We start from the raw sequence: 26,649 nt of genomic DNA on the forward strand, positions 1-26,649 counted from the left end.
ACTGTGAAAGACGCCCCTTCCTCCACCACGACATTTGCTTGTCCTTCTGGTAAATTTTCCCAATTACTATTTTAATTCCTGTTTTTTACCCCTAATTTTAAACCACTAGATAGGCACTTACCCATGCCGATCTTTCCTTGGGTGTCATACGCCCCCCTCCCTCACACATCACTGGTCCTGAAGAAGTCCCCAGCAGTAAGGTGCAAGATACCTACAGATATAGGGGTCGAAACGTCGACTTCGCAACGTTTGCCAATACTGAATTGACAGTGATTAATTAACTGTGTTCATTATGGTTATATGGCATATGTATGTATATACACTCTGGATCTGTACCATCTGGTACACGATGTATACAGATAAAAATTGTATGTGATTTTCTGTCACTTCCACCCAACTTTCTTGTTTCATTTCGCTACTTGTTTTTCTTTCCTTCTCCCTCATCCCCCTTGGCACCACACATTTAAATGTGTTAACTGTTCAAGGTTTTGTTGTAAAATTGTTCTACAAATTGTTTCTAATGCATTTTTGTTTTCCCAATGTGATTAAATAACATTGGTGACACATTTTGCTCCTTCTCTCATGACTTGTGTTTTGTGAATATAAAAAAAAAACGTGCTCAAAGTGTGTATGAATCTGGGACAACTATATTTTCCGTCTTGTACCCAGGTCCCAGTGATTCCAGGTTTCACCCCTTTTTTGTAACTTTTCAGCAAAACCAGAGGTCAGCAAAAATGAAGGAGGAGGAAGGCAAAATGTTTGGGGTGACCCTTCAGGGAGGGCCATTTTCAACTGAATGAAATCTGAATTATTTTTAATCACAGTAAAGTTTTCTGCACCTCAATGACAATTGTAATAGATTTACATTGTTCCTATTTCAGAAAATGAACAATCAGTACATACGCCTTGAGGTGCTGGCCACGGAAACCAGTGAATTGAAAAGAATTTGGGAGGAGAAAATTGAAAAAGAAACTGAATATGTACAAAATGAAATAAAAAGGCTTCAACAAAGTGCTCTGCAGAGGTAAGCAAGTTAATGTAGTTTAATTTGCAGTGTGCAAGATGCACTTATCTATGGAACTCGATTTCTCAGTTGCCTGGTCATACTTCTGATGTATCCAAGAACACCGTATTGGTAGTTTTGCATATGAAAATACCAATACCAAGAGATCAGTAATTGTCGAATAGTTTATTACTGCAATATTATATGAAATTCCCTTTGGAATAGGGAACTACTGTGAAAATTTGGTTTCTCTACGGATTCGCTCAAGCTGTTAGATATTAATGTATAGCATTCTGGGAACATATTACACCAGGTTCTACCAAGTGAATATGCCATTTCAAAATCCTGAGGGTGTGATAACACTGCATGTAGAATTACCACACATATTTATCAACTCTTCAGCTTTAATCAAATAATTTAGCTGCAGTTTTTTCCGGAACTGAGTAAGAAGTGATCTGTGAAAAGTGTTAGCTAATCCAAAGACATAATAATAATAATCATTTTTTTAAAAACATAACTCTTTTTGCAGGAACACTGTGGTTGAAAAATCTAAGGCCTCTACAGCTGACACTCTCCTGAAGGAAATTAGACAAGAAAAGTGTGGCCATTTTAATAGCAAGCTTCTTAACCGGAATGCCCAGATTTTAGTAATATCCAACATGCTATATATAATGCAGATGGTCTTTTTAAAGTAATTCTCTTCATGAGGCTGAACACTGAAGCATTGGGTGTAGTGGGCGTAGTAGGGCTACGCGGAAGTCCGTGGAGCTGCGAACAAACTCCGTGGAACTCCGCTCCGCCACCCACCTCCACCCCCCCCTATTAACAAGTAATTCTACATTATTTAAAAGTAAATTAGAAACCACTCACCAGTACAGGTAAGTGGTTTTTAATGTACTTTTAATTAATGTTGAATAAATTGTTAATGGGGGGATGGAGGCGGGGGCTGGCCAACTCCGCTCTGCTGCAGAGTGTGCAGAAATTTGCCTTCTCCGCTGAACGCGGAGTAGGCAAATCTCCGCACACTCGGCGGGCAGAGCAGAGTTATCCGCCCGGGCTTATTATAGATACAGCATCTTAGAAAGCATACAGTTGCTGACTAATAATCATTAAGTCTATGTGATATGCTCTTCTGGGAATATGAGAGGTTACCACACAGTAATTTACCACGTGGCAACTTACAACACGGTTTTGACAACGCACTGTACATTTCCACCTTGTTGTTTTACCACATTATACAATACCAAGAAAAACTGCTGGTTGTAGATACTGATGTTTTATGTGTCTGTATGTGTATAAATATATGTATACATGTACATATATATATATATATATATACATACATACATATATATATATATCACTCGCAACTTGCCTCGTCGCAGGGGGAGCACTACGGTGCTGGTGCCATCGTCGGGATCAAGGCAGTATCCCGTCAAACATCATCACACAAAGTTCCATAGGAATGATGGCACTCCACTCGGGGAAATTTTAAAGATTTTATTTCATCAACTGAGATCGCCTACGCGTTTCGAACTTAGCGTTCTTGATCACGGCATATATTTCACACAATTAGTCCCTTTTCCCTTTCACATTAAATACACAAGTGACACGCGCTGCATGCTGGAATTTGTAGTCAAGTTCAGTTCATTTAACTAACTTGCATTGTATTCTGGAATTGGTAGTTAAATTACATTCATTTAGCTAACCAGTAACCGTATTTTTTTTATATAATACACTTTGTTTTCACTTGTGATGTTGCCCTTTGTTTCATGCAGTGTGCTTTGTGAACGCACGTGTGTGTCAATGTTGTTGTGGTTTGTTATTTATGTTATTGGGCTGAGTGCCCATTGTTTCCATGCAGGTTGTGTCTTTGTTATTTACGTGCGTGTCAGTGAGCTCTGAGAATGGCTCCCAGATTCTATGTGGTAATGCGGTGGTAGACGCTTCCTGTGCGGCTGTATTTTAGCTGTTTCCCCGAGTGGAGTGCCATCATTCCTATGGAACTTTGTGTGATGATATATATATATAAATATATATATATATATATAGATATATATGTATACACACAAACAACTCATGTTGCCAGAATCCACTTTCCCACAGGGGGCGGGAAAAGAACAGGTAAGGACCACGAGTAGCTTGGTGAAATAAGTGCGTTTATTTCAAGATGACCACCTCCACGTGACGCGTTTCGACCGGGTCTTGATCACATGACGTGCTAACAAAAGGTGTGTCTTTGAATAGCGCTATACAAAGTGCCACTCCTCCTTCTCAGATGGACATAGAAAACATACTGATTGTAATGCTTAGTACAGAGATAAAATATGCACAAAATATAAAACCACATATTGATACGTAGCAATACTGAATCAGCACCCAAGGCACAATATAGCTATAAATACAGAATATGGCAATACAGTGTGGCCAAGTGGCCAATTAATCAGGCGTGATGCACATAAAGCGATAAAAAAGGGGATGATGGACGGAGCGTTTGAACAAATCAAACACTCACCCCCAGTCAACTGATCTGGGTTTAATCCACCACCATTCTTTAGTTCACTCAGCCACCCCAGTTCAGACAAGGGCATATGTATATCTCCGTAATGACAAACTATATAGTCAGTATACTATCATGAAGAGAAGTGGCGGAAAGTGCAAGTGCATATGAAATATAGTGCGTGACACGTGTAATGTAAACAATTCTATGGGACAGTTTATTTGGCAGTGGATTGTGGGTATGCCAATGGTAATAACGGATTAAATGACCTCTCCCTAAAGATGTCAAGAAAAGCAGTACTAAAGGTATGAAGTGCAAATCAGCGGGGAGCCTTGGTTCAGAGATCAACTACTTGTGTGTGACTAAGCCTAGTCATATATATATTCACTGAAAAAACCATAGGTTATAGACCATATATAGTTAGGAATTAGCATTTACAAAACCTTGACAATTCACTGAAAAAACCATAGGTTATAGACCATATATAGTTAGGAATTAGCATTTAAAAAACCTTATTTTACTCACACAAAACCATTGAAATTCCATATATAGTTAGTTGCACTAACTATATATTGCGCACCCGCAATCCACTGCTGATCATGTCACATATTACATCATTCATGACATGGTCAGTGACATCACTGATGACATCACTGATGACATCTCAAATGACATCACTGATGACATCACTGATGACAACATCCAGTGACTATGTTTCTGTAAAGTTAAAATATGTCTTACATATTGAAGAATGAGTGGATGTATAAGTGTCTGGATGAAGGATTTAGTAGGTGCATGCCTGACTGTATGAGTGAGTGATTAAATGTGTCTCACTGAGTGCATGGGTTAGTGACTAAACTGTCTTAATTTGTGCATCATTATGTCTGTTGTTCTGTAAACTGCTGCATGTGTTGATCAGTAGCTATATGAGTAACTATATGGGTTATTGATTGGTTGCCCAAGTATTTGTATGGGAGACTGAGTGTGTGTGTGGGTGGCTGGGAGGTGTATGACTCTGTGCATAGATGTGTGAGCAGTTGATTCACTAGATGTATGGGTTCAAAAGTGCATGTGGAAACAGCTGTATGGGCGGTTGACTGTGTGCATGAGTGTATTGGTGAGTGAATGGATATCTCAGTGCTGCATGTCAAAGTAAGTACATATGTAAAACACAGTACATGTGAGAGTTGACATATATAAATAACTGTGCATAAGAGCCAGTGAATGTGTGAGTGGCTGTATGGATCACTGTGAACTTGTATCAGGGATTGTATAATAGAGTAAATATGTGTTAGTATATGTTTGAATAAGTAAGGTGTGTATAACTGTATAGTTGAGGAAATGGAGGTGTGATTGATTCTTTGCATGACTGACTAGGTGTGTGAGTAACTCCATGGATGAGTGACAGTCTGTGAGTGTCTGTTTACACTGAGTGTATCTAAGGTTATATTAGAGTCTGAAGAGGTTCATCGTATTATCACATGAATGATGTCATCAGTGATGTGATCAGTAATGTCAAATGAGATGTCATCAGTGATGTCATCAGTGATGTCATTTGAGATGTCATCAGTGATGTCATCAGTGATGTCACTGACCATGTCATGAATGATGTAATATGTGACATGATCAGCAGTGGATTGCGGGTGCGCGATATATAGTTAGTGCAACTAACTATATATGGAATTTCAATGGTTTTGTGTGAGTAAAATAAGGTTTTTTAAATGCTAATTCCTAACTATATACGGTCTATAACCTATGGTTTTTTCAGTGAATTTTCAAGGTTTTGTAAATGCTAATTCCTAACTATATATGGTCTATAACCTATGTTTTTTTCAGTGAATTTCAATGGTTTTTTAATAGCAAATATCATAAGCTGTCGAATGTCAAGTACGTGGTAAGTGAAAACATTTTCGTGTTTATGCACACTGATCTGCTTTGAATGGTGCCCCCCCCTCATTTCTATTAGGAGTACTCTCTCTTTGCAGATAGTGAAAGGTAGTTAACGCAGGCCTTTGCCCCCGTTGTAATCCGTCGTGCCTGCTTCTCTCTCCATTTGATTGATTGTTATCCAAGTATTTACTGTTTTAGAATTAGTTCTCTTTGGTTCATTCTCTATTTACAAACAAACACAGAGTCGCAATACTCTGTTTAGTCTTTGCAGATAACGAAAAGTCGTGTAAAAAAAAAGAAAAGGAATCGAGTAAAATCAGTAGGCCACTAATGGGATCTCTTTTTGACCTCGCTAAAATAGAAACATTAGGAACAACCCCTCATGACAAATACAAAACTAGTGAGATGAACTGAACTCCACACAATGATGGCTGCAAAACAGCTCGGCTCCGCCACCCACCCCGCCCAAAATAACGATAAAGAGCGGCTGCCATGATTGGTTGCGGAATGGCCACAACGGAGCTACGAAATGGTGCTGCTCTCATGCTAACCCCAGCTTCAGTCTGAAACATCCAGAAACACTGTAGACTACCAATTCGATCAGTTCCGGTAGCGCCCCAATGTAACCCGGTAGAGAAGAACTAGCCCTCCCCTCTTTGACTGATGGTTCTTGTTGCCTGTCCCTTCTGTTGTCATTTAACAGAACTATTTAGCCTGCTGAAAGGGGTTGTGTTTCGACCGCTGGTTGGTGGAGACATTTTGACTATATTCTGGACCTGCGTTGTCGCGTAATGCGTCATATGACGCGCCGCGTTAGCGCATCCGGAAGTCATCCGGGGCGCGCAGCGCGTAACATAAGCATAACAAGTCATGTGACTTGTTAATAAAACTTTTCATTGGTTCATTTTACTTTTCTTATTGTAATGATGAAAGGCTTGGTCATATCACCTAAAAATTACGCTTTTAATTACTTCCGAACATTATTTTTTCTTAAATATATGTTATAATGTTCCAGGCTAATGTACTTTCCCGGAAATTTTACAACTGTCCTGCAAGTAAAATATATTCTTTTTTCGAGAAAAAGAGCGTTTCTTCGTCCCATGACGGAGCCGTTGAGCAAAAGAGGGTCGACCTGCTGTCTTAGTCGCCGATACGCCTGAATATGAGATTCTTATCGATCACTTTATGTTGCAGGAATAGAAAACACAACAGCCCTTGACCATTTATCTTTACTGCGTTCCTTCGTATTATACCTTTTACCCTTCATGTAATTGGTCTGCTTTATTTCACTTGCCTTTTAATGATTCTAAAACAGTGACTATTATTAAAAACTTTACCAATGTATATACTACTACCATGTTTTCTTTTAAAAACCTTTATTGTGAAAATTTCATTATACAAATACGAGCCTATAACCACGTGGGCCTGCCACGGAGCAAACTGTAATCGTATATGATGAATAGACATTTACACTGTAGAGGAACGTAACGGGCGGGCCATTAGGTTGCAAGAACTAAGATGTCTAACAGTTACGGAATCGGTGGACGTAAATTTTATAATTAAAATACGACAGGGCCAGTTACAATAAAATTATCTAGATATACATTTGCGGGCAAGTACCATGGGTGACGTTAATTCGAATTTTCAACAGTACAGTAATCAATAACACATCAGAACTTAATATCAATAGGGATGTCGAAATATTCAATCAATTCTCGTCCCCGCCCGCCATGTGCTTCAAAACTGCATACGTATCTCGTGATTTCAAGGTTCTGCAACCAGTACACAACAAGGAGTTACGAGTCCCATTTATTCCGGCACCATTTTGGGCGAGGACGGGCAGGTCCAGGATATAGTCAAAATGTCTCTACCAACCATCGACTATGATGATGTTCATATGCTGTATTTATTAGAGTAACACTCATCTGTCCACATGAAATTAATTTACCACAATCTAAACATGTCATTTTAATCTTTCCAAAGTTCTTCTAAATATTTGGGACCGTTTCCCTTGCCTCTGAAGCTCTCAGTGCCACTTCTTTGATGAATGTACTAGCAGGTCAGGGGTTCTCCTCCAAATCTCTCTTTTATGCAGCACTATAATTAATTGGTGCCACCTCTCCATATGACGATGCATGGTATAGTTACCACAACTATATTTTTTTTCGGTTCCTCTGGAGAGTTCATCGTGGCAGATGAAGCGTGTAACGTACCGGGCATTTACCTTTTTTTTGCATGTACAGGAAAGGAAAAAAAAATCGAGCGTCCGAGTTCTAAGGTGTCCCAGGGCCATTTTAGTGGACCAGGCCCAAATCCAAAGACCAGGCCACCATTTTGAGAGTCCTCTTGCAGCCGCCTGTCGCTGTAGCATCAAGAGCAGCCGAAACTCAGCTGAATGGCAACTGAAACGGTAAAGGGGCGCCCCACTACATTTCAGCATTGTAGGATGACCACACCAGTACAGCAACTTGCTAGACATCACCTCGGTGCCATCCAGATCTCGGCGCCCCACTGCAGATGAAGTGCCTCTCAACTATGAAACCACCACGGTGACATCCGGATCTTGGCGCGTTGTGCTGCCTTCGGCCTATTCGCACATCGGTCCGCTACTGACGCCATCTCACAGGCTAATGGGGTGACCCACGCCGAGTTTCAGCATTGCAGGATGACCACACCAGTACAGCAACTTGCTGGACATCACCTCGGTGCCATCCGAATCTTGGCATCTCAACGCCTAGTGGTATCTTCCATACAGAAAATATTGTTACGCTGCCTTTGGCCCCATTCGCACATCAGTCCGCAACTTAGACATCACCTCGGTGCCATCCGGATCTTGGCATCTCAGCGCCTTGTGGTGTCAGTCAGAAAATATTGTTGCGCTGCCTTTGGCCCCATTCGCACATCAGTCCGCTACTGACACCATCTCACAGGCCAATAGGGCGCCCCATGCCGACTTTTACCATTGTACGATGGCCACACCAGTGGCACAACTTGCTAGACATCACCTCGGTGCCATCCGAATCTTGGCATCTCAACGCCTAGTGGTATCTTCCATACAGAAAATCTTGTTACGCTACCTTTGGCCCCATTCGCACATCGGTCCGCAACTTAGACATCACCTCGGTGCCATCCGGATCTTGGCATCTCAGCGCCTTGTGGTGTATTCTCTTCAGAAAATATTGTTGCGCTGCCTTTGGCCCCATTCGCACATCGGTCCGCAACTTAGACATCACCTAGGTGCCATCCGGATCTTGGCATCTCAGCGCCTTGTGGTGTCTTCTACTCTGAAAATATTGTTGCGCTGCCTTTGGCCCCATTCACACATCAGTCCGCTACTGACACCATCTCACAGGCCAACGGGGCGCCCCACGCCGACTTTCAGCATTGTAGGATGGCCACACCAGTGCGGCAACTTACTAGACACCACCTCGGTGCCATCCGGATCTTGGCGCGTTGTGCTGCCTTCGGCCTATTCGCACATCGGTCCGCTACTGACGCAAACTCACAGGCCAACGGGGCGCCCCACGCCGACTTTCAGCATTGTAGGATGGCCACACCAGTGCGGCAACTTACTAGACACCACCTCGGTGCCATCCGGATCTTGGCGCGTTGTGCTGCCTTCGGCCTATTCGCACATCGGTCCGCTACTGACGCAAACTCACAGGCCAACGGGGCGCCCCACGCCGACTTTCAGCATTGTAGGATGGCCACACCAGTGCGACAACTTACTAGACACCACCTCGGTGCCATCCGGATCTTGGCGCGTTGTGCTGCCTTCGGCCTATTCGCACATCGGTCCGCTACTGACGCAAACTCACAGGCCAACGGGGCGCCCCACGCCGACTTTCAGCATTGTAGGATGGCCACACCAGTGCACCTTACTAGACACCACCTCGGTGCCATCCGGATCTTGGCGCGTAGTGAAGCTGCAGCAGCTGCAAATAAGCTTCAGACAGTGTTACAACCGCTGCTCAGAACTCTCAACTATGACACCACCTCGGTGCCATCCGGATCTTGGCGCGTTGTATTGCCTTCGGCCTATTCGCACATCGGTCCGCTACTCACGCCGCCTCACGTGCCAACGTATTTTCTCCGCATTTTATACCCTATGCCGCATAACAGGTCATGTGACTTGTTTATAAAACTTTTCATTGGTTCATTTTACTTTTGGTTTCCTAATGATGGAAGGCTTGATCATGTGACCTAAAAACAACACTTTTCATTGGATGAAAACTTTTTTTTTTTCGCAAACGATGAAAGCCCCACCTTGTTTCTGGATGTTCCAGACTGAAGCTGGCGTCAGCATGAGAGCACCACCATCTCGTAGCTCAGTCGTGGTCATTCCGCGAGCAATCATGGCAGCCGCTCCCCACCAGAAGCCTGCAGGAGTCGGAGCCCCCAAAACTTTTGATGAATTCTCAAGGCGGAGGGGACGCTTTCGAGAATGGGGTCCAAGACCTAGCAGACAAGCGTCCGATTTCCAAGGTGTCCCAGGGCCATTTCAGTGGACCAGGCCCAAAAAGGAAACAGCCTGCCGCCATTTTGAGAGTCCTGTGACAGCCGCCTATCGCTGCACCGCAAGACTGGGCGCAACTCAGCTGAATAGCGGCTTTTGACACAGTGGACCAAAAACGGACGGAATGGCAACTGAAACGGTAAAGGGGCGCCCCACTACAACAGATGACACTCCACCTGGAGAGGCCCGTTCACACCGCCTCCCCCGGGGCGCCCCACGCCGTTATTCGGAGCAGCATTGTAGGATACCAAAACCAGTGCGGCAACTTACTGGACATCACCTTGGTGCCATCGTTCTGCTGCCTTGGAACTATTCGCGCAACAGTTAGCTACTCATGACCCACCCCCCGCGACGCCCCATGCCGTTATTTGCTGGGTGGCAACTTACTAGACATCACTTTCGTGTCATCTAGATTTCACCGCGTTCTGCTGCCTTGGAACTATTCGCACAACAGTTTGCTACTGATGACCCACCCCCCGCGACGCCCCACGCCGGAAATCTGGACGTTGTGCTGCGTTGGGACTATTCGCACAGCCGACCGCTACTTCGTTGTTTTTCCCTAAAAATGTTTATATGTTATTACTATTTTTGTTTTCTTGTATATATTTATAAATTATTAAAGTTTTATAATCTTACTACTTTGTCGGAGTGCTATATATTTTTAATGTGACACATAATTGTAAAAACTTTGATGTACAAAGAGTCATCCCTGGAATCTTCCGCTTCAGGCTCGGTCCCCTCCCCAATCACAATACAGGATGGTTTTCAGATAATAGCAACGCTTCTGCTGTGACGGATCTCATCGAGTGTGGGCCTTGATCTACTATAACTCCTTTGAAGAGGGGTGATTCTTTACAGCTGTGGCCATAAACTACATCTGCAGGGCTAGCTGATACCCTAGGACCAGCCTGGACAATCGGACACAGAGGAAAAGGAGTGTCAGAGGGTGCGGTAGTGAATAGGGCGAAAGGGAGGTGTCGGGCGGGCACAGGGTGTGATTCTCAGGGAAGAGCAGCGCAGATGGGGGGAGGTTTATTACCCATGCATAAGACAGAGAGCGGGGTGACCACTGCCTGGGGGAGATGCTTGCGAGGGTGGGGAGCCATGCTAAGGATCGACAGCGTGCACAGAGTGGGTCTGGTCAAGGCATCTAAAATGGCTGCCGTGCACGACAAAAGTGTGGCATTTGAAAAAAGACATGATGGCGCAGACAATGTTTTTCAACACTTCCTGATTTCCTTCGAATCGAACGTTAACAGACGTTGGGGCATATTACGAAAGTTAAGCGATATTTATCCCTAACGATGCTTAGCAACGATTTTTTTACCGTCAGAAATTATCGCAGATAAACCTTGCTATTATCAAGGTTTATCGGAAATACGATAAAAAACGACCGCAATGCATTAATATCGCTGAAAACTCAGCGATATTCATGCATTACCGAGCTAATGCTCTTAGCCATGTTATCCACCTCCCATTGGATAACATGGCTAAGAACTGCTCAGGGCAGGTGGTAGCTTTTGGAGATATTCGCGCTTATCTAGAATATTTCCAAAAGTTGATAATAGGAGATAGCGATGTTAGCGACTGTTTCCAGTCGCTAACATCTTGGCATGCCCACTTTGCATGTCATTAGTGATAAATATCACTCACATGCAAAGTGGGGCCCAAGATGGTCGCTATCTTCTACTAGCCGTCGCTAACTGGTGTTAGCAACAGCTAGGTAATACACATATAATTTTATCTCCGCGAAGCGGAGCGCTGTTACAGATATATATCTTGTTTTTGAACGTTAATTTCTCAAAATGCACTGAAGCACATATATTGAGACCTAGCAAAGGCACATCGGGCTACCAAGTTTCGTGCAAATCCATTCAGCCGTTCGATTATTATTATTATTATTTTTATTTGCCCCGCGGGGCCCTTTTAAAACCTCCACATCAAACCTAGGGGGTCAGCGAGGATCTACTATGCCCCCTTATGGTCATTTGCCCCTTCGCTTTGGCCTCCTCTTGTCTCTCGATCCTACCGAGAGACAAGAAGGCGGCCGCTACGGACTGTTTGGAATGTTTACAGACACCGGAGAGCCAATCAGCTTCGCTTCGCAAAGCTCCGTAACGCGAAAAGTACGCGAAGCGGTGCGCTGTTACAGATATATATCTTTTTTTGAACGTTAATTTCTCAAAATCCACTGGAGCACATATATTGAGATCTAGCAAAGGCACATCGGGCTACCAGTCCCTACAATTTTGCCAAGTTTCGTGCAAATCCATTCAGCTGTTCGATTATTATTATTTTTATTTTTTTTTGCCCCGCGGGGCCCTTTTAAAACCTCCACATCAAACCTAAACGGTCAGGGAGGATCTACTATGCCCCCTTATGGTCATTTGCCCCTTCGGTTTGGCCTCCGCTTGTCTCTCGATCCTACCGAGAGACAAGATGGCGGCCGCTACGGACTTTTTGGAATGTTGACAGACGCCAGAGAACCAATCAGCTTCGCTTCACAAAGCTCCGTTGCGCGAAAAGTACGCGTCCTGGGACGCTGCCCGGTCCGCTGTTACAGATATATATCTTTTTTTAAACGTTAATTTCTCAAAATCCACTGGAGCACATATATTGAGACCTACAAAAGGCACATCGGGCTACCAGTCCCTACAATTTTGCCAAGTTTCGTGCAAATCCATTCAGCCGTTCGGGCTAAAAGTGAGGCCAACCGCCCTATGGAAAACTCAATGTTAAAAACACGTTTTGGGACCCCCCTTTTTTCTCGGCCCCCCCCTTGACAAACCCCCCCCAAAATTTTCAAGGGCTGCTCAGAAACAAAATGTGCCATTTTCCTGAAAATTTCAGCCAATTCCGTCCACAAACGCCAAAGTTATTAGACATAGAATTTTCAAAAATCCCATAGAGAAAAAATCCTAACTATATATACCTACTGGCGACCGCCAGTAGGTAATATAAGATTTATATATTGAATGCTAATAGTTGTCTACCCATATATATATTACCTCTGGCTATGCTCATTCTGGAGCCGAAGGACCCGAGGGAAGTGGCGCATGTGCCGGCAGAGCATACCTGCTGCCGAATTCTATATCAAAAGTTCCAGTATACACGCTCTCAGGGTCAAGATTGAATGATGAATCCATGATAGTTGCAAGAATCTGTTTAATTACATTACACGTTCCGGCTGCCAAGCAGCCTTGATCATATGTAAAGTAACAACCACTCCAGTGCCGTCAACAATTGCAAGGTGACAGTGAGAAAGGACAAATGGAAACTGTGAAAAGAGTCAGCCATATTGGAATGTGCACACAGTCATAAGAAAATAAATGCAATGTCAACAATACTGTTAGAAGCACAGTGGAAAGTATGCTATGATACCTGGAATTTATACAAACAAATTTAAAACCAGAGTATGCATAGCTGATGTGCAGGCCAAAGCCAGATGGCTAGTCACATGTTTGTGAAACAATGCAACTGAGAATGTCAATGAGTAAACACCTAGTGCAGAAATTAGTAAACATGAATGACACATATGAGTATTGGCATAGTGCCTGACCTATTCTCAGTGTACTTAAAGCGTGATGATAAGTCAAAGGGAAATCCCTGGGGAACACTCGTTATGCTTTCATACCAATTCGGGCACACACAACTTTAATCTAATTGGCCAGTTGGCCGCACTCGAGAAAATATATCAATTTCCACAACCAAATTGAGTCGTTTACAATCTATTTTTAATAAAAACCATGTACATGAAAAATATAAGCGCTAGAATGTCATATTTAAAAATTTCAACACATTTCTTTTATGGAAACAATCAATAAAAGGACAATGAATCACAATAATTACATCACAATGTACAACTCAGAATTAAAATTAAAATTAAAATTAAAATTAGAAAATAATATAAAACAAAACACATGAGAACATCTCAACAACTCATATATAAAAACGGTGAAAATAAGCCTAATAATCTATACCCCCTAGTTTAATTGTGGCCACTTGATCTATTTGCCACTACTTGTCACTGGATCCAAAGGCTTGCAATACTTTTACATCAGTTCAAACAACAGTAACAGTATTTCATGTACATCAGTTGTTTACTAGGCCCTGGTTGGATTCTCTGTATTTACAAAAGATGCGTCGACGCGTTTCGGTGCAGGACAACTGATATATTGGCACCAGTGACAAGTAGTGGCAAATAGATCAAGTGGCCACAATTAAACTAGGGGGTATAGATTATTAGGCTTATTTTCACCGTTTTTATATATGAGTTGTTGAGATGTTCTCATGTGTTTTGTTTTATATTATTTTCTAATTTTAATTTTAATTTTAATATTGAGTTGTACATTGTGATGTAATTATTGTGATTCATTGTCCTTTTATTGATTGTTTCCATAAAAGAAATGTGTTGAACTTTTTAAATATGACATTCTAGCGCTTATATTTTTCATGTACATGGTTTTTATTAAAAATAGATTGTAAACGACTCAATTTGGTTGTGGAAATTGATATATTTTCTCGAGTGCGGCCAACTGGCCAATTAGATTAAAGTTGTGTGTGCCCGAATTGGTATGAAAGCATAACGAGTGTTCCCCAGGGATTTCCCTTTGACTTATGGTCTTTTGTACCCTGTTCCCTGGCGACAGTGGGGTACCCTCTCTCGAGATACGTCTTAAAGCGTGATGCACAGGAGCCTGTCCACAGCCAGTGTGACAGGACAAATCTGACAGAAATTAAAACCGAATGCAGCCTGCATAGGCATCTTACAGTACTAGGCAAGTGCCCTAGCATTCCAGGAAAAAGACTGTTTCACTGTCTAACCTGGTCCCAAAAGTCAAATCAAGGAAAAAAACATGCAAAAGAGGTCTTATCTGAGATGAGATCCAAGGAGTGACTTCGAAGAAAAGGGTAGGGAACCTGTGCCGGTGGGAGAAGTGAGGGTGGGTCCCTTCCTTTCCTCCTGCAAAGTAAAAAAAGAATCAAAATGTAACTAAAAAGTATAAAAACAAACACAATGTGATACATACAAAAGATGCATGTTAATCAGGTAGTGATACATGTTCTAAGTACACATTTACAATACTCTGGGTGATATCTCTGGACAGAAGAGGAATGAGAATAGGGCCTAGGGTCTAGTTTTCCCATAATTTGATTGCCAATTCCTCATCCTGGTTCAATACCCTCGGGGTTTTGGAAATTAATAATGTATTTTGATTCCTTCTTTCTGATTTTGTGAACTCTGTCACCTCCCCTCAAGTTGCTCGTGATCTGTTCAATAGCAAAATCAATGAGATGAGAGGAGTCAGAAAAATGTTTGGCTTCGAAATGGCAGGCAACTGGATAGCGAAGATCTTTGTTGTTGATGGCCCTCATGTGTTCCAATATCCTTTTCTTTGCTATCAGAGTGGTACTCCCTATGTACCACATTTTGCAGGGACACTCAATGATGTAAATGACAAATGTGATGCTGCATGTAAGGAATTGGGAAATGTGTTTGGTTGTTTTCCCCCAAGGTAATTCTTTCTGCATGTAGCTGTTCCTGCACGCCTTGCAGTGGTCACAAGGAAAGTGTAGTGTAGTTCCTATATTCCCAATAGGCTCTGCGCATTGGAATATTATATCCTATAGATGTGACATAGGACTGAGGTCAGTATGTCTCTATCGAATATACTAAACTTAATTGTGAGTGCCAGCTAGCTCAGAGGTCACTAGAAACTTTCTTGAATACACAAGAAGGGATTCGTTTCTGACAACTACATAAACATGACAACTTTGTTTCCCTAGGACTGGAACAAATACCGCGGAAACAATAGATAACTACTTTACTCAGTCAATCGTGCATGCTTCGTTTTTACCGAGTTGCAGACAAATACTGAGACAAGCATTTTCAATAAAAGGATTTATTGAACATTCTTCTTTCTCATGCAAGAGAGGTGAACTGCTACAATCTTTAGGCAGAATGCAAAGTATAATGCGTACAGTGAGAATAGTATTATAAAATAATACTGTAATAGCATTGTCTTGTGCTATAACATATAAAAATACGTAGATAAATAACACAGGCTAAAATTCTCAACTGGTGCTTCTAAAATACGCCTAACCCAATGTACCTAACCTAGGTATAGTATGAGGGAAGAAGTAGGTGTGGTCTTTAGCATAGGTTTAGTTTTTGCCAAGAATTGCCAAAGGTTTCTCTAGGTTCTAATCAGCTCCATACCTTAGAATGAAGAAGGTTGGTATCTCTGTCTCGGACTCGATTTCCCAACACCCCGCAAAGGGAATCAGAAACACTGGAGCTGGATTTCTCGGCAGAGGAGGACAGCTTCTTGTCAGTGCGTCAGCTGGAGAGTCGGCTTCCTTCGGTACTTGCTGTAGCGAGCTGCGTCGGGCAAGTAGGTAGTCGAACTGCACCGAACCATACCGTGCTTTGCTATAGCAAATGAAGGTATATTTATACCTTGAAGGTGTTTAGGAATGCCAGCTTTGATGTAAAGTTGGGCAAATTAACGTCATGGATGAACCCCTAAGAAATAGTTGTTCATGCATAATAATGAGTTTCTTGGAGAAATCAATATCCAGGCTAGGGGAAGTCCCTTCTGCTTAAGAGTCTGGTTTTCCAAGAAATTGTTGTGACGATAAACGGATGGAAGTAGCCATGCCTGTTTTTGGGTAGCATGGGCTATGCCTAAATAAGGACTGGATTTCTATGCCTATATAAGGGTAACGCAAATTGTACCTATATAAGGGCATGAATTGGGAAAATTCATTCGGAATCTAAAACGCCATACAACAAAAGAATCCCTGTAGGTTATTTTGTTCCTAACTGGTTGCACAGTGATGTCACTGTGGACCAGCATGTCCCTTATATTGCATCCTCTTCTATATGTGATTTTGTGGTTTTGCTAATATTGCTAGTGAGGTGTAGATTGCGGTGATGATGGCGTACTGCAATATTAGCAGAACCACAGTGGATTACCTCGACGTCAGGGTAGAAATCAAACAAGAAACGATACACACTGAACTTTTCCGCAAAGCCACGGCAAGCAACAGCTTATTACACTCCCACACCGAAAAGCTGAAAAATTACAAATGTCTTCACCATTCCAGACACAGTATTACAGATTTGGGTTGGTAAATATACCACTTAAGCCAACCACGAATTTATCAAAATAATCTGTGTAACATATATTTTGCTCACATTCGAGCTCATCGGGGAAACATAGCTTTGTCCAGATACCAGTGAGCACCAAGTATAAGTTAAAACAAAAGCCTTCCAGGCTTAGAGTGCCACGCAAATTATGCAAAAAAGGAAGTAGGGAACTCTGTGTAGTTCCCAAGTTTTAGGTGGACAGCAGTTCCTTTATATGGAATGCTCTACACTAGCGGCTCTCCAAAACTGCTCACCTTAATATCTGTTTTTTTAACAGAGTTTTTAAGCATAGGATAAATGTAGTGGCATCCACACCGAGCTCAAAAAGTGACAAGGTCTTTTACCATTTTAATAGTGTTAGAATGTGTGTTGTTGGCTGCCTGGGTTGTAAGCCTTGATCAAACACCAACCACAATCCTTTTCAAACAAACCTCAAATTAACCTGTGCTCAACCCCCTGGTAGCTTGGCACAGAGCAGCCAGGCTTAACTCAGTAAAATATGTAAAGTATTTGTGCAACACTTCAAACAGTAAAATAGTGAAAACACAACACAAAAAGATCCCTAACCAGGTTAGAAAAATAGAAACTTTATTGAGATAAATAAAAAGAGATCAAAATTACATAAAGTCAATCAGTAAAACCGGAGTTATGATTTTATTCTTAAATAAACTATGAAATAGTGACTCAAAGCAGAAAGCACCAATCCTGGCTATCTGGTTGTGCAGGACCGTGTCAAAGTCAAAAGATCAGGCCAACCGCAATGGAGTGCAGGTCGATATAGTACTAGATTAGTCCGCTGAAGGTTTAACTTCTGAAGTTTTGTGTCAAGAGTCCAGTTCGCTGAAGATTTACCTTCTGAAGTTTTGTGTCAAGATTCCAGTTTGCATTGGAGAGGGTCGTGAGGAGCAAGGAGAGAGTCGTGGGTGGTAGTCGGTGTGGTGCGAAGAGCAGGCCGGGCGGGCTGGCTGGAGCTTTGTATTGGCTGTCCTACACGGGGGATCCATGCTTGCTGTATGAAGAGACTGGCTGGCAGCAGCTTGCACAGAATTCTGGTGAGAGCTGGTAGTTTCTGGTGCGAATGGGCCTGTTGGTGGTTATGATGATCCCAAAACTTGATCTGAAGAACCCGTAAGCCAAACCAAGGGTCCAGGACTTGAAAGGCACCTCTTGGAGGTTAGAGACTCACTGTAGATGGGTCCAGGTGCTGTTGGGGAGAATCTTATGTCCATGAGGCTAAGATCATGAGGCCAGCAGACTAGGTTCAAGAGGAAGTTGCAGGTCTAGTTCTTCCTCCCCAGGCAAGAGGGCATCAGGTCAGCAGTTGCTTCAGAGCAGCAATCCAGCAGAGTGCCAGTCATTTCAGCCGCACAGCAGTTCTTCTTCCTGGCAGAGTATCCACAGGCCTAGAAATGTACTCAAGAGTTGGGGCCTGAGGTCCTTCTTTTATACCCTAGTGCCCTGGTTCTGGAAGGTGGAGAAGCTTCAAAACAGTGGCTTTGAAGGACATGGAATATCCTGCCTCCCTTTTAATGTAATATATTCAAACTAATCAAACTTTAAATTAACATTAAGTATTAGTGCAGTAGATTTTTTTATTCTACTTTTAAGTAGATATATAAAATTAGTGATCATTACTAATTAACATAAAAACATTCTTGAACAAAAAATCTCTAATTTGTTTTTTAGTTTGCGTATAACAAAAACCAATAATGGTGCAAACTCACACCCAAAACAAATATACACTAAGGGAGGAGGTGAGTATGCACAGAAAACGTTGTACACAGTGGCAGCGCATGGCAACAATACAATGTTTTAGTAGGATAAGAGACAATGACTTGTAGACGATAATACAGTTCACAAAAAGATCAGGTAGATCTACCACATCCGCAGAGAACTGTATATCATAGTGTTTCAAGAAACTCCCCCAAACCTTTAAAAATGTGTGTGGGAAACCTCCACTCCTATAGGTAACCTTTTCCGCCATCCCTGTCCTCTATTTTCCCAATTTCTGGACCACAGATGCACCCCAGGAATGTGCTATTTCACGCTTGGGTACTACAAGCCCCAGGTTGCAAAGGAGGAGCTTCGCCCTGGAGACATCTACATTTCCCGGGACCCCCAATAGAACATATTTAGGCTGAAGAGGGATATATTTCCCCAACACCTTGCTGAGCTCCCCCACCACCCATGACCAGTATACCTGAATGGCTGGGCAGCTCCAGATTGTGTGGACAAAAGTACCCAATGTCACCTCACCACATAGACAGTGTGAAAGGCCAGTCGTTGATAGCCACCATATGGGATGCCCAGTATTAGGTCCTAATGTCTGGGAGAGCAATCCCATTGTTGCGCAGGTTACTGACCACTCTCCTAGGATGACCACCATCCCACAATAAAGTCCTCAGATTTCCCTCAGTCTTGGTGAATGTCACCTTTGGAACCCAGTAGCTTATGTTTTGTAGGGCGTAGAGCAATTTGGGGAGCACTATCATTTTAAAGGCAAATACCCTCCCCATCAGAAAAAGTAGCAGTGTGCACCACCTCACCTCCTCCTCTTGAAATTTGGACACCACAAGGCCCAGGTTCCTGGACAGACACGTCTCCTGTGTGGGGAGCCGCAAACACACCGAGGTATTGAAATCCAGCAGTCCATACATGGAGCATCTGGGGAGAGTGCTCAGATCCAGAGGACCACAGGGGTGACAAAGCACCGATTTACTCCAGCTAATTTCGTAGCCAGAATATGCCCCATAGGAGTCAAACACTTGAAAGTTAGCTGGAACCGTATTGGTTCATTGACATAAAGCAGTACGTCATCTACATATAGTGAGGCTTCCTCTTTGTCCATGTCAGCATTGGAGATACGAAACCCTTAAATATCAAGGCAGGAACGAACCAGGGCAACGACTGGCTCAATACTGAGAGTAAAAAGCAATGGGGAACAAGGTGCAACCTTGCCGAGTTCCCCCTCCCAATCGGGAAGGTCGAGGAAAGCACCCTGTTTACCCTCACCACTGCAGTAGGGGTCTGGTAGAGCAAATTAACGCATTGCCTGTATTTGAAACCTCAACCAACCTTCCACAACGTCTGGTGAAGACAGTAGTGGCCTGTGGTGGGAGTGCTGCCAGGCGCTGATGTGGGGAGGGGGAGGGGCAGGGTGGGGGGTTGTATTCTACGGATTACGGCCGATTAGAGGTAAGTAAACCTATAAATAAAGAAAACAATTTCGTTGCGCACGCTGCATCGGATTTGGCGATGCAGCGCGTGCAACAAAATTCGTTTTATTTATTTATATGTTTACTCACCTCTAATCGGCCGTAATCCGTAGTTTACAACTCCCACACCCTGCCCCTCCCTGCCCCTCATCAGTGCCCGGCAGCACTCCTACCATGGGCCGCTACTGGGTGAAGATAGGGCCAATGGGCCAATTAATTGCACCAAACGCCTGTTTGGCATCCAATGCTAGGAAGATATGGGGTTCTATTCAGTGACTTGCCTCTGACATCAAGCAGATGGGTCACTCCGTCACAACAGTGACGGATTTCTCATCCGCCAAAATATAAATCCCATAGGATATAATCACATTTATTTTTCGGGGGATGGGATATCCGCCACCATTGGGACGAAGTAACCCCTCCGCCGGGATCTAATTCAGGCTCTAAGTCGGTGGACCTAACAGTCATGAAGCTAGACTGGTCTCTGTATATAAGCGGGACTATCACCATTGAGAGTCTGGAGGCCAGAATCGTGGCCAAGACCTTCATTTCAATATTTAACATGGATATTGGACAATAGGAGCCACAGTTAGTCTGCTGTTTGCCCTTTTTGTGTATCAAGGCAATAGTGGCATGTTGTAAGTCTAAGGGCAGTTTGCCCCTGTCTCGGGACTCTCTGAAGAGGTCTAATAGATATGGACTCAATAATTGTCCAGATCAGTGCCTGAAGAATTCAGCCGGGAGGCCGTTAGACCCCGGAGTCCCCCCGATAGCCGTCTGGACCTCCGCAAGTGTGATGTCCTCCTCTAGGGTCTGTCGTTCTCCGCTGGGGCCACGGGCAAGTCCACCATGTTTACTTAGGCCGCTATGAAAGCCACATCTGCCAGTGGCTTGGCACTATAGAATGAGGCATAAAACTGCGCGAAGGACTCTCTGCAATAGCTTTATCTGTCGAGTAGAGAGCCCCAGCCTCATCTCTGACACACTTAACCCATTGGGATTTGGCCTCCCACCGACAACCAGGCAAGCAACTTACCTGCTGTGTCTCTGGTACCATATAGTCGACGTTGTGTGGCTAACAATTGCCTATGTACCTCCCCCTGTGCCAGGTCCTGATATTCCTTCCGCAGCACCTCCAAAGTGGAGGGCACACGGATCCATCCAGGCCTCAAGGTCTTTAAGCTGATGTGCAAGGCCATCTATCTCTTCAGTTGCTTTACGTTTTTATGTGCCAGTATGTTCTGCACCCTATCATGCAAGGCAGTCTTATAGCCCTCCCAAAAGAGCACCACCAAATCCACCCACCCTTTATTTACCTTAAAGTAAAGTTCTGAGTCAATCCGTAACTCTCAGGCCACTTCCGGGTCCTTCAAGTCCAACATATTATTTTTCCATCCCGCTGGCTGCAAGAGCCCCTCCCACACATCGTTACCCAGAGAGGCGAATGATCCAACAGGCTGCATACCAGGTAGTCTGCCGTATTCACTTTTGCCACCTCCCCTCCTGGAAAGGTCCTGCGCATCCCAGAGAAGAAACATTAATCCTTGGCATCTGGGCGTTGATTTAGCACAGGTCAGAGAAACCTAGTGAACCCGCAAACCATGCCTGGGGGGTATCTGCTGGTGCATCCACTGACACACCTGAGTGGTCCGGCGGGGTCACGACATCATTGAAATTGCCATCCACGATATATAGGGCAGTGTTGGCCTCCAGAAGTATGGCTGGAATGTGAGAGTTTTTTTTAATCAGTACGGCCACCCCTCGTGATCCATTGGTGAACTCCACTTGTGCTAATGTAATGTACACTCCCCTACCCAGGAAGTGGCATTTGGCCCCAAAGAGATGCTTCTCCTGAAGGAAAAGAATATCAGGTTTGTGACGTTGGATGTTTTGGGTCACCAGACCCCGCTTCACCTTGCTACCCAGCCCGTTAATATTCCAGGACATAATTGAGTATTATGCGTTGTCTAGTTATCTACCCTGCATTGTTTGGGGGTAATATGACCATGACCATGCCAGGGATCATGTGTCCCTCCACAAAAAACTGAACAGAATCAATGAAGCAAACATAAAATAACACCCATGCAGTCACCACTTCTATCCCCCTCCCCACCTTCTACAGCCCCCAGTGAGAGCAAATAATCATGTCAACTGGACAACAACTCAATAGTGAAGCAAGAGAGGTCTGTCGCCCTCCCTCAAACAGTTAAAACACATAATTGCTCCTCCAAACCCAAGGTAGATAGAGCAAGAAAAGGGCATCAAGATGCCAAGGAAAGCTAAGAAGAGAAAAAGAAATCCAAGGGAGCAAGGGAGGAGAACAAGCAGAAACAGAAGAACAAAAAAGAAGAAAGGAGGGAGTTGTCATTGAGGGCATCTGCCACCCTACACTGTGTGCCGCTATGCCTTCCGCTGTTCAGTCCGATGGTACTCAAAGGCAACATAATAGAGTTCCCTGGGGCGCACAGCAGGAGCAACACTGTATCACCCGCAGGGGTAAAATGAAAGTTCACTGCAGTTCAGCTCAGCAATCCATTCATTGGCACCCAAAGCCCTACCAGGTCTCCACTGTCAGATGTCGACCTTTCCGTACTGCCTCAGGAGCTGCTGGCTGTACAGGTCCAGTGTTTCTTCGATTACCTCCAAGCCACTGTCCACAGATGTCCCTGACATGACTGCCTCTACCAGTGCGCTTGCTTTCTCCTTCTCCAATCGTTGTCGTTTCACAGCCAGTGTGCTATCCTGTCAGACCAATACACGGGCATTCAAGCGTGTCTCCTCTCTGCGGCTGCCACGTCACCTCCCTGCTGCTCCCCGCTGATGAGAGCCGAGTGACCAGCCGGGGGCCTCTCCTGTCCCAACCACCAGGATTCTGCTGTCACCCCGGATGTCCAGCCAGTCCCACACCTCCTCTGGGTTCACAAAGAAATTAGACATACAATGGCATAAAACGGCATTTACTTCAACTCCATGGGCCTCCGTTTTTGTTTAACTCCCCCAAATGTTTTTTGCACCTGCTGTACATGCTGTGTATAGTCTGGGAAGATCCGTATGATGTGACCCTCGAAGGAAGGATCACCCTGCTAGCAATCCGTCTGATTTATAGTATCTCTGTTTCTATCATTAAGAATCTTGGCAATTATAGATCTCAGGGAGCCCCCTGGTAGTGACCCCAAGGCCCTGTGAGCACGTTCCACCACAAAAACAGTTGACAAGTCGGCGCCTGAGTGTATCTTCCCGAGCCATTTTTCGAGGCAGAGTTCTGGGATTGTTCTCTCCATGCCCTTGAGAAAACCCACAAACCGTAAGATACAACACCAGGAGCGACCCTCTGCTCGCATTTCGAGCCACTGTGTTTGGGTCATCAGGGTAGCAACTCTGGACGTGAGATTTTTCACTTCTTCCTAAAGTTTCGTAACGTGTTGTTCTGTCTCCAGTGATCTCTCTGTCACTTTACACAGGTCGATGTGCAGCAGATTCACATCCATAGATACTAACTCTATCTTGGCTTGCAGGTTGGCGCTGGTGGCCTTAATCTGCTGCCAAAATCTGTGCACCCATGGAGCACCTGTGGTCATCCAGTCCCCCTACGCAAACCACTGACCGATCACCCACTGCACCTGTGACGGTGTACTGGTCAATCTTTATCTGCTGGGCTTCCTGCAGCACTTTGTCCTTAACCATCTTCAAGCCAGACCCAGGGACCCGGCGTTACACCGGGCCATACTCCGATGCATCAGGTGGACGCTAGCCACACACCACATCTGCCCCACCTCGCGTCATGCATCTTCAACAGTGGGGTTAATCAAGGTCCAGTAAGCCAGCCAGAGATACATCATATCCGGGCACCTCACTCACACTCAGCCCGAGGTTCCGCATTAGGCGACAGTACAGGCACAAGCAGGAAAGGACAGAGGCCCACAACCAATCCAGCAGCCCTTGTAGTAAGAACAAGGACATGCACTGCCCAGGCAGCCAAAGCACACGCCAACATCAGAGCTCACCGTGTGGACTCACTGCAGGCACTGCAGCTTCACAGAATTTGCAGCCCTTAGCAGTGTCAATGATGAGGCACAGACCCAGGACTCACCCAAAGGCCTCCATCCAACTGCTCCCCAAGTCGTGCCCCTCCAGTGCAACAGTCCTGTCTCTTGTCCTGGAGAGGGGCTAAACAGTGTTGTGTTGCAGGGAGGGTCCCAGGACAGGGCACCCAGTCCATCAAGTGGGCACTCCGCGACAGCAGTGCCGCTCCACACCGCCTGCAGCCGTCTTCTCACTGCCCCTCCAAGAAAGGCTCAATGGGAGGCCCCACATGTAGCTGGGCCTCAGCTCCGTATATTCCTCCTCCTCCAGGAAGACCTCGCACGCTGCCACTTGGCTGCTCTGAGCAGACTCCGGGGAACACAGCTGCTCCCCCAAGGCATAGAAAATCCAAGTGGGCCTCAGGGAAGGTGGAAGGAGCAAGGCCGAGGTATGTGACACGCTTCAAGGCCGCTGCACTCACCACCAGCTTATGCACTCAATACACGGCCTCCCCTGCGCTGTAGGTACTGCCCGCCAGAGTCGGGCAAGGAGACACTGGGCGCCAAGGCAAACAGCTGCCTGTGGCTGTGTGACTTAGCCGCAACAAAGGGTCGCTGGCCCCAGACACCTGGGGAGTGGCACCTCGCTCAGCAGGCTCCCAGCCTGGCTGCCCAAGGAGATCTCCTCCTCCAGCAACTCCCAGCTAGCACTGTCAGCGCCTCACCGTACCAGGCCACAGCACACGAGGCCCACACAGTTCACATGGTCCTAGTGATCCTGTGGACCCCCAAACAGACTCAGGGAGTCCCTGTCGGCAGCTGTGTGCAGCAGCACCTCTTGGTAGCGGGCACACTAACTTAGATTGGCAGGATGTTGCAGGATTAGATTTCAAGGCTGGGAGCTCTCCTGTTAACCATCTTGCCGGCCATGCCCCCAACAAAAAATAATTTGTTGTTTAAAGTTTAATAAACTTTTTTACTTTTCCCTATTCTTTACCAAGGACCTGTAGAGATATATATTGAATATGTTACTTACTCCACTCTTTCTCCTCTAACCTTCTGGAGGCATCAGACCCCACAATCATTAGCTTGTAATGTGACTGACTGCCCCACACTTGCTAGTTTCATTAGCCACATGACCTTAAAACTATTGGCATCTGTACCATCTGTCTAGAGGCATCTTGCAGGTACTCTATCCCACACATTCAAAGATTTTAGAGGTATTCGCAAGGTACCTTACTGACCTGACCTTCAACCTGGTGGCCTTTCAGAGAATTCTGCCTGCCACCTGATCAGCCTCGCTCAAGAATGAAGAGTGGGAAGGCAGGATTTTAGCTTCTGGAGTCTGCTTAACATTCTCCAGAATCCCGTCACAGGTCAACTGGAACTTTCTTTCTGTCATAGAATGAATTAGGCAATCTATCCACCAATAACAAATCAATTTCAATGATTCCCACTATTTCCCCCAAAGAACCACCAACTAAGGACTAAGTTTAAAGATTTATTACAAAGCCAAAAACAACTGCAGGTATATACACCTCAGCAAAAGGTTCAGAAGATAAACAGGCACTAGTACAAACATAATCCTACGGAAAAGTCTCAGGCGGCTTAGGAATATTACAAGAATCAATTCAAGCATCATCAGGCTAACAAGAATTGCTATCACCTGAGTTTTAGTAGGCATTTAAAAGATAGAATTTCAGGTTAATCTGTCCCTACACTATACTAAGTGACATCCCTACTCAACAATATCCCAACCTAATAAAGGTGTCAGCAGTGGTGACTTCCAAAGAAGTTCACTCACTTTCTCTCTACTTAGTCTAGAGTCTTCTCAGTCATAGCTAAGCTCTCTGCCTACCAACCGCTCCCTCTCGTCTCTCAGCTCATCTGCTCTGCCTCCACCCTCGGGGTGCTGTCCCTAATACAAAACCCCCAAAATGCGGACTACACGCCTTCAGGTACGCCCCTCTCGAAGGTGTTGGTTTTCAGAATTTTCCACTATGGCACCTCTCCATCTTTGTCCATTAGGACGTCCTTGGGTCCAAGACTCTTCTTCGCTTCAAGTTGCTTTCTTGAATTCCTCGGCTACTCCTCCATGTCTGGGCCTAGCATCCTAACATTCATACACAATGGGCCCTTCTACTCTACTATCTACTTGGTCCTGCACCTGCAAAGGAATACATGCGAATCGGCTCACATTTTCTTAATGTTACCATTTACTTTAGCTAAAAGCAGCCTTTACAAAAACATTTCTACGATTTAATGCTAAGCAAGACATTTTCAATCAGGCCTACACAATTTCATGAACTAGGCCTCTGCACGTTTATAGGCCCAACATCCTAACATGACC

General features: G+C 44.5%; 1 protein-coding gene across 2 annotated transcripts in view; it reads left to right on the plus strand.

Moving 5' to 3' along the window:
* The window catches only part of LOC144819548 (protein FAM240B-like), a 251,421-nt gene that overhangs the window by 177,558 nt on the left and 47,214 nt on the right, over positions 1–26,649 (plus strand). For both annotated transcript variants that reach the window (XM_078677388.1, XM_078677389.1), the window contains exon 2: positions 882–1,024. In XM_078677388.1, coding sequence (XP_078533514.1) covers positions 882–1,024 — 143 coding nt within the window. The remainder of the gene's footprint in view (positions 1–881; positions 1,025–26,649) is intronic.

The sequence above is a fragment of the Lissotriton helveticus genome, chromosome 2_1 (genome assembly GCF_964261635.1).
Source record: "Lissotriton helveticus chromosome 2_1, aLisHel1.1, whole genome shotgun sequence".
In the NCBI taxonomy this organism is placed as follows: domain Eukaryota; kingdom Metazoa; phylum Chordata; class Amphibia; order Caudata; family Salamandridae; genus Lissotriton; species Lissotriton helveticus.